Below are 14756 nucleotides of genomic sequence, written 5' to 3' on the forward strand. Positions count from 1 at the left end.
TACGAGTCTGTCCCTACTTTATCATTATTTTCATGGCAAATGCTTGTTTGAGCTCCAATCTATGCTTCCCTCTTGCCTGACTTTCATGAAAAACACTTGTCTAGCTAAAACCACTATCAATGATTTCCCCCACTCTTTATCTGTACCTAAACCTAAACGTAGATTCCATGAACAAAGCTTCTTTCTTAGAACTGCACGCCTGTGGAACTCTGTTCCGTTTTCCTGCTTTCCAACTGACTACAATATGGTTGTCTTCAAATTCAACATGAAAAAGTTTTTGATGAGTCATCGCCTTATGTAATCCAATTTACCAAATTTCTACTACTAACGATTACTACAATATTTTTCCATTGACTTCCGTACACTCATTAACCCTTATCCTTGAGTGACCTCCGGACCTTGACAAGTGGTAACTCCTTTGTGAAAAAATATAAAAATAAAAAAAACTGGGTAATATTAAAATGAAAACAATTATGAAAATGAATAAAAATGAGAGTTTGTTTGCCTTTTAATCTCACTGTCAGTGCAAAAAATATACCAGAAGATTACCCCTCTCAGAACAGGTAAAACAACTTCTCCAAATAGAACAGTCTTGTGTCACTTTTATGTCCCCTTTTGATGATTAAAATCACATATACTGCTACTAAACCTTATGTCTAGAATCCTTATTCGAATTTTGGTCAAAATCCATTAAATGATTTTGATTCTAAACTAAAAGTGTCCCAAGTTCAAGGTTTAAGCTTAATGGATCTTAAGAAAAAATTGAAATTCAAGAACTCTTGCTTAACTGATATCTCTAATGACTATGGATCAAATTTAATGCAAATCTGAAATATTTAAATTTTCAATATTTTATTATTTTATTCTATTGAATTTTAGGTGATATAATATGTACCCACATTATATCCGCTAAAACACTTTAAAAACCTCAAAGAAACTGAAATAAATACTTATTACTTGATATCTAATTATAATTTTTTCAATTCCACAAACATTGAAGACATAAATTTTCATGAAGGACTTCCACCCCATTTTTACTCTTTTGTATAAAAATGAATTAAATTACATATAGCCCACATTACAACCTCTTATGCCTAGCAGCTGTGTTCACAATTTCATAATCAATTAATTAGCTTAGGAATATATCCTATGTCTAGAAATATGTAAATATACGCACATACCTAACTGTATACGAATAGATTTATTTAAAGACGTCATTGTTTTATAATAAAGATTTAGTTCCTGATGAATGGATTTGCCCTGATTCCAACTACTTAATATTGGCAGCATTCAAACAGCAGCAGCAGTAATTGTGGTATAGATTTATTAATAAATTGAAAGGGAAAACAAAGTCTTGAAATATTTCTATTGATAAAACTATGTGACAAGATCACTCATGCCGTGTCTTTTTCGTCTAAATGTAACTTTGATAAATGCACATTGAATTGTTAGGGTTTTTTTATTTTAATATTAATCAAATATTGATTGAAATATAATTTTTTTAAATCTAGAAAAAGTAAAGCAATTTTTTTAAAATTCTATTTTTTTTTTTTTTTTTTTTTTTTTTTTTTTTTTTGTGAATATAATAAGACAAACTTCTCTGGTGGCCGAGGGCGGGCTAAGTGGTTAACAACACTTGGGTGTGTCAAATTTGAATCCAGTTTGTTCTGTAGAAACGCTTTCACCGAACCCACGCCTAACCTTGTTTTTAACCTCCTTAAGAGGAGGCATATAAACTATAGACTACCTTATGAGTATCGCCTTAAATTAGATGCATGCTTTTTATTTGTTAATAATTTAATGTTTATAATTTAGTGCTGTTAACAACTTATTGTTGTTAATAATTTAATGTTGTTAATAATTTATTGCTCTTTATAATTTGTTGTTGTTAATAATTTATTGTTAATAATTTGTTGTGGTTTATAATTTATTGTTGTTTATAATTTATTGTTGTTTATAATTTATTGTTGTTTATCATTTATTGTTGTTTATAATTTGTTGTTGTTTATAATTTATTGTTGTTAATAATTTATTGTTGTTTATAATTTGTTGGTCCACTCCTTCTCATACTGATCGTCAAGAATGTATCTTGAACTGATATGGAGTAGCTAAAAGAATTCAGATAATTTAATAATACAACATAGTATCTTAAATATGATTTAATATATATAATAAGCAGCAAAGACCCAACTATGCCTAATTTACATAACTATTTTTTAAACAGTTTATAATAAACTAGCATTTCAGCCTGGCGTTGTCCGGGTGTTTGGAGGTGTATATTGAGCAAAAAAAAAAAAAAAGTGATCAAATTTTTTAACTTTGACCCCTATTATGAACCCTTAACATTTATTGTTTTGGGCTCAAATTAAGTTATTAAGTTAGATCCATGTCCAAGGAACCTATATCTAAAATCTCAAGTGTTTAGACCCAAAATTGTCGGAGGAGTTTGGTAGAGTTCTCAAAGGTCAAATCGTTGAACTTTGACCCCTTAACAGCCAAATTTCTGGCTGAAAACCGATCACATAGATTTTCCCAAATCTCAGTACCCTGTATATCAAATTTCGAGTCTGTAGACTAAAAATTGACAGTTATTGCGTAGGGAAACGTACACAGACAGACAGACAAGTTCACTTTTATAGATATATAGATTAATGTTTTGTGTTATTCATTTGTAATTTTATTGACCTATTTCACACACACTATATATATATATATATATATATATATATATATATATATATATATATATATATATATATATATATATATATAATGTGAAAATGTATCCTTTTATGAATATTTTCTGTTCTTTATGCATACCAATCCTTTTATAAATTAGAAGCTCAATCTTTAAGATATAACAACAGAGCATATATATACATATTTATTTATATTCATATAATTCAATAGTTTGTCGATATTAACACTAATTGAAGTGATTAAATAAAAAAGATTAATTACCAAAACTTTTTAAAAATATTATGTTCATTAGTTTTCAAGGGAGTTAATTTAAGTAAAAACTATCATCGATGGATTTATGATGACTCCAAGAGTTTTGCTATAATCCTATATGTACTTTAAAAGTGAATTCTGGATGGAAATTGGTAATTGATGATTTCTAATCTCTATCTCCAGGGAATATGATTTGATCTGCTTAACAATTTAAATGGACACAATGTTTATGTCTCCTAAAATCCAACCAAGTGCTAGTAGGTGGTAACAGCATAAATAAATGGAAGTCCTTTGTAACCTGAAATAGGATGTGACTTTTAATATATTTTTCATTGTTTTACTCTGTTTTTATTGTGCATTACCTGGGTGGAAACGTACTAGGCAACATACAGTAAATACAATAAAATAAGAGGGCTAGAGGCTCTGATATATATATATCTATATCTATATCTATATATATCTATCTATCTATCTATATATATATATATATATATATATATATATATATATATATATATATATATATAGAAATAAAAATTACAATTAAATTTACCAAAATGATCCAAGATGCTAAAACTAAAGTATATTATAAATATTAAAGAATTAATATTTATAAAGTAATCTCAACCAGATGTAAAAGCTCGATAAAACCAAATAGGAGATATAATAAGAGCAAACAGTTAATAAAACATGTTAAAAAACATTTTGAAAAAGAGTTAAAAACATGTTTAATCTGAAAGATATTTAATCTGAAAAGGAAACACTTAATAAGTGTTTCCTTTTCAGATTAAATATGTTTTTAACTCTTTTTCAAAGTGTTTTTTAACATGTTTTATTAACTGTTTGCGCTTATATATATATATATATATATATATATATATATATATATATATACTAGCAAGCTGCTCAGCATTGCCCAGTCATAAAATACACTTAAATATGATATTTTGATTAATACAGATTTTATATTTATTATTATATTATATTGAACCCAATATATAGTAATGATTTAAAAAGTTTAAAAAAAAATCTCTTGTGCACCACCATCGAGAATCAAAACCAAAACGTTTAGCTTACGATTTACTTTTTCCTTTGACGTTAATGCCTGAGCTAAGAAGACATGTTTACTGCACAGCTAAAAATTAAAACATAAACCAATAGTTATTACGTTACGCATGCATATTCGTAATGTTGTTGTTTGACGTTTCCTGGCAAATTCCATTTTTTTAATTTTCACACTTTTGCATCAATTTTTCCCGGCTAAAACTCAAACAAAGTTTCACATGGGTTTGAATACCCTACATATTAAGTTTCATGTCTGTAGACCAAAAACTGACAGAGGAGTTTCATAGGCAAAATTTTTTAAACAAATATATATACACATACATAAATATATATAGAAAGAGGTTTGTGTTTACTATAACCGTTTTACGCAAATATTATGCAAGTATAAATCATGTAGAATATCTGCATGAATATAATTACACATTATAGTTAACTAAAGATGATACTCCCATAAGAAAGTGAATAAACTAATAGGAAATTAATTAAAATGAATGTTTAAAAGAATATGCAAATTAGCTAGATGTTTTGCTAGTGAATGCAATTTCATGAACCATATATAACAAAGTTGTATTTTCTTTTTAAATAAATAAAAAAAGAGTTTTTAATATGAATATCAAATACACAAAAAAATGTTTGCATATATATATGTGTGTGTGTGTGTTAATGATCACTCTCAGCCTTCTTGAGTGACATTTACGATTTATATAAATTTTAATTTCAACTATATTCTCGCCACGAGTAACGTTGACTAAGCGGTTTGTTCCTTGCTAATGGAGTCAGAGATGGCTTCGTGGGTGGGTTCGAATCTCCTGATTGGCGGTAATCATTACTCCCTGCTCTGATGATTCCTAAAAGGATGAAACACTAGTATATGTTGGTATTAAAAATAATCTATCTATTTATAAAAGTGAAATTGTCTGTCTGTCTGTCTGTGTACATTTCCCTACCAAATTACTCTGTCAATTTTCAGTCTACAGATTCGAGATTTGACATAAGGGGTATTGAGATTTGGAAAAATCTTCTGAATCAGTTTTTGGCCAGAAATTTGGCGGTCAAGGGGTCAAAGTTCAATGATTTGACCTTTGAAAACTCTACCAAACTCCTCCGCCAATTTTTGGTCTAAACACTTGAAATTTTAGATGTAGGCTCCTTGGACATGGATCCAACTTTTTAACTTGGTTTGAGTTCAAATGTTAAGGGGTCAAAGTTAAAAATAATTTGATCTCTCAGCCAATTTTTAGTCTAAACATTTGAAATTTTACATAAAGTGTATTCAGACATAGAGCAAGCTTTTTAATTGGTTTTTGGCCGAAAGTTTGGCTACCAAGGGGTCAAAGTTCCAAAGATTTGACCTTTGCGGTCTCTAGCAAACTATTCAGCAAATTTTGGGTCTAAACATTTGAAATTTTACATAATGGGTATTCAGACATGCAGCAAGTTTTTTAATCAGTTTTTATTTAAATAATTTGACTTTGTTTTATTTTATAAAAAAAAAAATAAAATAAAGGTTAAAAAGACATTTTTCACTCAGTAATGAGCTTTGGAAGATTGTCAATGGAAAAAAACACAATCGCCAAATGATAAGTGTTTTATTATTTCTAGTCGCCATTTAGAAAAAATCACTCACAAATGTGACTGTTTCACTCATGATGTAAAGCCCTGAAATTAGTTTAGGAGTAAATTCTGTACATACAAATATATAAGCATATATAAATAAAAAGGAACAAACCGTATTAAGTGTTTTCCTTTTTATTTCTCTATTTTGTCAGAATACTATTTCCATTATTTTCATCATAAGCATATATACATACGTAATTTCATATAGATAGATATATACAAAATTATATTTATGAGAGTAAATATAATATTACATGATGTATATCAAAAAGTTTTTGTTTTTTATAAATAATTGTCTGGTATTATTAATTTTTAAGTTCATTATTTTATTCTTATACCAATATGCAATGACTTTGTGTATACATTTTATCATCTCTTGTTAAGTTTTTAAGATTTGTCTTTCATATTTTCAAAATAATATCCAGTATGAACCAATCTTTTATCCAATAAATCAAACTTTTTTAAGGGGTTGTGTTTCAAGGTTATGACCATGCAGTTTGATATAAAAACATTGTTGGATAAAAGACAAGGTAAATGACAATATTTTAAGATTTCAATAATTTTGATTATTAATTATTGATTTACCAACGTGATATGTTGAACCAATATGGTATCAGTGGTGATATATTCTTTGAATTTTTGAGGTAGACCTCATCTTCAGAAAAAAGTTTAAAAAAAAGATGTACAACATGACTCTACGGATAAATATATCTTTAGTTGACCCTTGAGAACTAAATATTTTCGTTTAGTAGCCAAATAGAAAAGTTACTCATAAAATCCACATGATTTTTGGAATATGACATCTTTGTTTCGTAATAATTTATGTACATTATAAAGATTTTTCTTTATTTTTTTTTTTAAATGAGTGTAATTCTAAATATGCATCAAATGTTATGTTGAGACTTACAGGTATAGACACACATATATATATATATATATATATATATATATAGATATATATATATATATTTAGTTATTTATAGTATATATATATATATATATTTAGTTATTTATAGTTGGATGAAACGCAGAATATTCAGTGTAGCTTAATCGCCATACTATATATATATATATATATATAGATATAGACATTCAAATTTATTCAGATGTTTTTTTTAAACAGCTTTCATTAAAGTGTATATTGTTCTGTTAAACTTTTATTTTTTAAATAATTTGACTTTGCTCATTTTATTTAAACAAAACATGAAGGTTGAAAAGACATTTTTCACTCAGAAAATTAGTTTTAGAAGATTGTTGTTGTAAAAGACAGTAACCAAAATGTAAGCCTTTTATTATTTCTAGTCGCCACTTAAAAACACATTCTCAAATGTGACTGTTTCACTCGCAATGTAAAGCACTGAAGGTATACCCACTTGGTTGCAATATGTTTTTTGCCAGGTGCAAAAAGTTATTGGAAAGTCAGTTGCATTAGACTCGCAGAGAATGATTAAGTTATTGTTCAAGTATAGACTGACATTTATGTTTAATATGATTAAATTATTGTTATATATTATATCAGTAATAATTATATTACTCGTGTGTTCCATTTCGATGCAATTCAAATTTATTTATTTAATTATTTATTATACAGAAGTGCATGTGCATATTTTTTCCTCTGTAATCCAGATGTAAGAGTAGTTATTCTGTATACCTCGTCTTGAATCCAACAATGTTTTCCTACTAAACTAAATTGTTGTGACCTTCAAACACAACTCTTTATGCACTATGCACAATGCTTCAAACAAACTATAACATCCTTTTTAAACTTTATTTTTTCTTAGGTGTTGATTCAAGTATTTACCCCACACCACCTTGTTCAGGTGAACCAATAGAAAATTACACTGCAACTCACACTGTTTTCCTACAAAGCTCTTACCATTTGAAATCCTCATTATCTCTACTCGAAGAGCCCAAACTGACGAACAAGGTTGACCAGCTGCCCTTGATGAAGAGTATAGAGAACAGCTTACACTTCCTTCTTGCAGAGCCAACCAGAATCAGAATTCCTAACATAAAACAAACTGTCAACAACATCATTAGTATTTCTAAAAACGTTCCTCCAAACAGCGATTTTGTCAATCAACTTGTTGATGTCGTGAATCGATTCTTTGAGTCGTTTATCAAAAATATTTTACTAAATGATGATATAGAATCGGTAAGTCATTTGTTTATCTTCCATCTTTTTTTTTTTGTTTACTCTTTTTCACCCCAAACAAGGCATATTGTCATTTGGAATGTTTAACAGGAGGGGGGGGTAAGCAGTGAGATGTCTGTTCACATTGCATTTAAATTTCTGCAATAAGGGAAGCAGGAAACGGAAGAAAATGCAAAAGTCTAGCTGTCCAAGGGAAGAAACTATTAGATTAAAAGGTTTTCTGGCATTTAGTGACCTCAGCAGTACATAAGGTTGGATTTTACTGCATTTTAGGTTAGTTGAGAGTATGTACGTGGAAGAGGCACAACTGCTATGAGTTCATCCGAGCACATTCCATTAAAGTACTTGTAAAATAGGCACAGAGATGCAACACTGCAGCGATGGGACAGAGGTTGGAGCTTGGCCAATAGTGTGGGACCTATTAGATTTGAGACTCTTTATTGAACCCCATCTAAGAGTAGGAGACTAATGGTAGATGTACCAGCCCAGATGTGGCAACAATATGCTATACGTGGGTTAATTGTGGCTTTGTATAGATATCAGATATTCTCTAATGTGAGTAATTTTCTAGCTTGGTAGCGGGAGTGTAACTTCTTTGTCCTCAGTGTATTTGTTCCTATTCATGTGGTCGGTGAATGTTAAGCTGAGGAGGTAGGGTATTATTTGTCATGTCATTCACTGGTTAAACAGTTTTTTTTTTGTAATTGTTAAAGGCAAGACGCTTAGTCTTAGTAGCATCAAATGTTACTATCCACTTACAGCCACATTTCATTACTGACTGAAGGTCGTTTTCTAGAGGTTCTGCCATTACCATCGATATTTGCACATTTATTTTTCCCTCATGTCTATTATAGAGCGTTGTATCATCAGACTCAATTTTATCAGACAGGTCATTTATGAATATCAGATATAATAAAGATCCAAGGATCAACCTGTAGAGTACACCTACTAATTTGATTGGATATCACAAATTTTATTTTCATTATGTTTAAAACATTGTTAATGTGCCCACATATAAATATTTGCAAGACAAAAAATTATTTTGCTGACACAATTAACCACCAACTATGACTGTCAGAAATTAGAAAATTTGTGGTCTTATCAAATTTCTCAACCTGGTATTTTATCTTGCGGTACATACAGTGCCTCACCTTCCCAAATGGTCAACCATCTGGTAATGGCCAGGCTTAACGTTGCTTAACTTTGGTGATCTGGTGAGAACCGGTGTGTCAACATGATTGTGCCGTGAGGTAAAATATCAGATTAAAAACTGGCACAGTCTATCTTTCTCTCAAGGGTAGATGGGACTCTCTTAAGCCATGGTAGGCACCCTGTCTAGTGATAGCGACACGATAAAAAAAATACCCTTGATAGGCCTGGTGAAGCATCAAGTATTCAGCTACTGACAAAATTTGAATTACACTACAAACTTGTGTAGTGAGTTCAATTTTGGCTACAGTTGCGCTGGATCAAATTTCACAGTGTGTAACTAAAAAAGTAGGTTTCAAATAAATGAAAAATCCTTACAAATGTATATTGTCATCTTTCTGAGATTGCCTAGAATGCACCTAAAGAAGGATGAAGTTTACACCATGATGACTGAATCTTTAAGTGATGCTGATAAATGCTAAAATGCAAATGATTATGATTGCTTACACTCTTTCAATCTCCGCTTTGTTAGAATTCGCTTTCCTCTTCGCTCCTTAAACCTTTTAACATGTAGTGGTTAAATCAAATAATTTTCAACCAATAGAAATCTCTTCAAACCTTAAAAAAAAAAAGTAACACCTATATGTGAATGTAGTAATCCAGTGTGAACTTAAAAATTCCTGGAAGACTTGGTCCAGAAAATCAGTTAGCTCATCCAACAGAAATAACCCAGGAATGGTTATTCAGTACCTCATCCCAGCCTTTGCGCCAGGGTGTCAAGGCGAATGGACCTAGTGACTTACATACCAGCTTCAACTCATGCACATTTATATACACACTAACAAGAACAAAGGTAAACGTACACACATACAGAATGCCACACTGTTAAATACTCAAATACACATATTCACACAATGAACATTTTCACAACTAGTATTCACTCAGCTTCTTTACACAAGTGCATGTTGTACTATGAACGTAACTTTTATAATATTTATAATTAAATTATTATAATTAATTAATTAATTAATTATTATAATTAAAATTTATTAACATTAAAGTAACTTTTATAGTTTTATTTCTTATATAAAAAGGTTTTCTTATAAACTTTTCTATTTCTCCATTCTTCATTAATAAAACTTTGTTTATGTTTTAGGTAACCGTTGCTATCTGGCGACTCTTCTATCATTTTAATGCCTAATTTTTATTTTTATTTTATTATGCATGTATGTTCCATATATATCCTTTCAATTTCTTCCTTTGCTAAAAAAAATAACTTTTAAAACCCAAATCATATTAAATGTTGATGTGATTCTTGGCTATACCGTGGTTGTTATGAATATACATGGCCCTTGCACCAAAGTCAGGTAACCTGTGGATGTTATGGAATAGTTTGAAGATATGACTGCAAGTCCTTTTGTTGTATCAAATTGCAGAAGGAAATTATGGAAATTGACCAAAAGTGGTGATATTTTCTTTTTCTAAAGACAAGGAATTATTTTCCATTTAAACACATGCAATTAAAATGGTCAGATCCTTCTATCGATCTAGTAGATATCTCACTGCTGATGCAATTCTCTATCTATATAAGAGCCAGATACGTCCAAGGATGGAATACTGTTGCCACATATGGGCAGGAGCTGCTAGAAAAGACTTGTCCTGCCTTGATAGGGTTCAAAATAGACTTTGTGGCCTGGTGGGAGATGTCCTTTTCTCTTCGCTGCAACCTCTATCTCACAGAAGAGATGTTGCGAGTTAGTCTCTGCTTTATCGTTATTTTCATGAAAAGTGTTTGACTGAGCTTCAATCTATGGTCCTTCCTCGCCAAACTTTCACAAGAAACACTAGACTAGCTGAAAACATTATCAATAATTTTCCCCACTCTTTATCTGTGCCTAAACCTAAACATAGATTCCATGATCAAAGCTTCTTTCTTAAAACTGCATGCCTGTGGAATTGTCTTCCGTTTTCCTGCTTTCCAGCTGTCTATAATATGGTTGTCTTCAAGTCCAACGTGAACAAGTTTCTGATGAGCCGTTCCACTTAAGTTAATAAATTTACTGAACTTCCATTACTATCGATTACTATATTGTCCTTTTGACTACTCTACACTCTTTAACTCTTATCCTTGAATGGCCTATCGGCCTTGATAAGGGGTGACGCCTATGTTAAAAAAAAAAAGAAAAAAAAAAAGAGACTTTATTGCCAGGGAAATACAGTGAAGTAAAAGATATATATTTTTAAAACGATATGTGCTTTTTTTTTTTTAATGATAAATATTTATTTAGTTTTCAAATAAATCTTTAAATAAGTTTGTTTTTTATCATTATGGTGAATTATTTTTTCTTTTAACTGTAGAAATTTTTATCACTCCAGGGCAGTATGCCTTCTTTGATGTGAACAAAATTTGAAGAAAAATGTTTTAGTTCAAGACTGAAAAGTTTTCTCATGCGTACCTGGTGTATCAAATAGCACTTTGATCTGTTTATTTATCCATCTATCTAGTGCAGCCGCAGCTGAGATTGAACTTAGATGAGTTTGTAGTGTAATTCAAATCTTGTCGGTAGCTGAATACTTGATGCTTCGCCAGGGCTATCAAGGGTGTTTTTTATTATGACGCCATCACTAGATGGAGTCCCATATACCCTCGAGAGAAGGATAGACTGCACCAGTTTCTCAACCTGGTATTTTCCCTCGCGGTACATACAGTGCCTCACCTTCCCAAATGGTCACCCATCTGGTACTGGCCAGGCTCAACGTTGCTTAACTTCAGTGATCTGGCGAGAGCTGGTGTGTTAACGTGATTGTGCCATATTATTTATAATGCATGTTTATTAACAACTGGTTATCTACATAAACCATGTATAAGTTCTTTCATTATCATGAATTTATATTTTAATATTTATTTATTTATTTATTATATTTCAAATTTAATGTTTAATTCATTATCATGTTTCAGTGAAAAAATAAAAACAAATCTCATGGATGTATGCACGAAAAGCATGTGTAAATGAAAGGTGTGCCAGAAAAATAAAGTAGCTATCTTTATAAACGAGTGCTAGTTATAAAAAAACAAAGAAACAAATAAAAATCTGTAATTTGACACTATTACATATATACACAAAAATGCTTATATATTTGCAAAACATTATGTCTTGTTCTTTAAAATTAAAATCGTATTTTTATGTGAAAAAAAATTTAGTGATTATTTTATTAGTAAAAAATGCAAACATGCTTTGTTAGTTTGTTTTAACACAAAAGTTGTGGTTTTAAGATTGAGAAAAATAATACAAAAATGAAATGCACTTTTTTTATTATGTTTATAAAAATAGTTTATTAAATTCGAGGAAAAATCGACTTTTATAAAAAGCAAAAAGTAGAAAGACAACCATAAATGTAATCGTGCTAATAGGAGACAAATATCTATAAAAAAATCTTTTATTATCAACAACCTGACTACTTGATAGATCTTGCTTGCTAGGACTTCAGAACATAACCTCATTTTTAGCCATGGCTATACCTAAAGACACTCCAAGATGGCTTCTACCAAGGCCAGGGACCACACCACAACATCAGCCGAAACATTATAATAATAACATCCAAGAGAAGAACAGTAGTTCAAAGAATGCAAATAATCCATTTATATTTATAGAAGCTTATTAAATGATGGACAAGCCCTACTTAGCAAAAGATCTCTCAGCTGTGATCTTAGGTTGTGTGTTTTTGACAATATTTTTCTCGTTCAATGACTTTAAATACAACGACAAGAAAAGAAAACCTGTTTTAAATACAAATTTTGTTGTTTTTCATTTTCAGGTGATGAAATATGACTACATTCTTCTGATGAGTCAATTTGTATGCAGTGCGACCCTACAGGACACACTTTTCAAGGCACTTTTAAAATCCACTTTGCAATTCTCGTCTTACTTGAAAGAGTTATGCGTGGGTTTGCAGCAAACCCTCGACCCGGTCTACTTTGAGAATAACTACTACGTAATGTCCTGCCTGGCAGAGTGCCTTGTGAAAGCCGCACAAGAGCCTACCAATCCTGACGCATTCCTTAAACTGCGAGAGAGAATAAGGACGACATTGGAGAATTGTCTCTCACTGATTGTCGACACCTTCCCTGTATTTGCACATTCAGTTTGGTACATAATAGCTTTAGTGGATAATATCAAATTGGCTCCTTATCAAAAAACTTCCTAATATAAACTGTTTCCCAGAAATACAAATGGATTGTCTGATAAGGATCTGATAAACTAGTTTTTACAAACATCATTTAATAAAAATTATTTTAATGAAAATAAATAGGTTTTATTTTATACCAGAGGGGTTATCTGGCATTGCCCGGAGCCATAAAATACTGAATAAAAGAAGTAAAATACTGTGTGTAAAACCTAAATCCAATCGTAACGTGTTTGTTTTTCTCCCTCTCCACCCCTCAATAATTTGAAGGGATATAATGCTATTTCCAGAACATTTTAAAGAATGATTTGGTAGTTTTTCCAAATTACTACATAAATATAGTTTTCTTTGAAAATTTCTACGTAATTACATTAAAAATCAAGAAAAAAAGGACCCCCCCCCCAACAAAATCTTGCCCAGTTATAACCCGCAAAGAATAATTATTTTTTACTAGCTTTTAGATATTATACATCTGGGGTAGTTTGTGGTGGTTCATTTTGTATTTTTTGTTATTTCCAGTTGGACATACAAACACATACACACAGACAACTGCCTTTATTAGATTCTTCTGAAACATTAAAACTGGATAACATCACCCATAATACAGGTGTAACACCAATTTTTCAGGCAACTGATGGTCTAGCACTTTGAAATTTGGACAAAGATCACAAGAGGAAACTTGATAATCTCACTCCAATCAAAATAGTTTATTGTGCGGCCAATAGATGGCTCTGTTTTTTTAGTAGGCTATCAACTTGTTTGTTGGTCCCCCGATTTATCGAATAGGGACCTATGTTTTCAGTAGCGTCCCACCATGCGTCCATTAGTCCGGACGATTGTCAGATAACCATCCATTAGTTTTTCCTGAATTTTTTCCACATTGTATTTCATTAAATAAATGTGCACAGTGAAAAAAAATTTTTTTGCAAAAATTCCCGTTGCGGCCTCTAGCGGCTCAGAAGAGATCAAAAATGCCCCAAAATGGCCAAAAATGACATGCTTTGCCCCATAACTTTTGATCCATCTCTTAGATTTTTCTGAAACTTGGCCATAATGTGGAGCCCATTATTCTTAATATAAATCCAGTATGGGTGACCCTGGCAAATTCTGGTTCGCCTCCCCGAGGACTTTCAGTGCTGAAAACGCCACTTTTTAAGCCTCTTTTTTCATATTTCTACACAAAAACTTGATGTCTGACTATATAGTGGTTTTTCATGTTGGTCAACTCAAATATACATGTGTTAAGGCCGGAAACTGTACCGTTATCCATTTAAACTGGGATTCAGCATCCCCAAGGGCTCAAAAGAGGTCAAAGTGACAGGGAACATGAACTGGAATAGATACATTGAGAACATTGCCAAGGCTGCTGTGAGGAAGGTGGGCTGTCTCTATCATGCTAGAAAACTACTTACGCCTGAAAGTATCTTGTACCTCTTTAAGGCCACAATTCATCCATGCATGGAGTACTATTGTCATGTTTGGGCTGGTGCATCTGCTACTTGTCTCTCACTCCTGGACAGGGTTCAAAAGAGAGTCGCCAACCTGATAGGTCCTGAACTGTCATCTAGGCTTCAGCCTCTGCCCCATCAGCGAAATGTTGCATCTCTCTGCCTGTTCTACAAATACTTTAATG

At 31.2% G+C, this 14756-nt stretch overlaps 1 protein-coding gene across 1 annotated transcript in view; it reads left to right on the forward strand.

Annotated features, from left to right (window-relative positions):
* LOC145239779 (uncharacterized) overlaps window positions 1-13340 on the forward strand; it is a 40847-nt gene extending 27507 nt beyond the window's left edge. Inside the window, exons 3-4 of the mRNA XM_080103253.1 lie at window positions 7416-7789; window positions 12755-13340. Coding sequence (XP_079959379.1) covers window positions 7416-7789; window positions 12755-13144 — 764 coding nt within the window. The 3' untranslated portion in view covers window positions 13145-13340. The remainder of the gene's footprint in view (window positions 1-7415; window positions 7790-12754) is intronic.
* The last annotated feature ends 1416 nt before the right edge of the window (window positions 13341-14756 follow it).

This window comes from Euprymna scolopes, chromosome 19 (genome assembly GCF_053919585.1).
Source record: "Euprymna scolopes isolate OS-2025 chromosome 19, ASM5391958v1, whole genome shotgun sequence".
Classification (NCBI taxonomy): Eukaryota; Metazoa; Mollusca; class Cephalopoda; order Sepiida; family Sepiolidae; genus Euprymna; species Euprymna scolopes.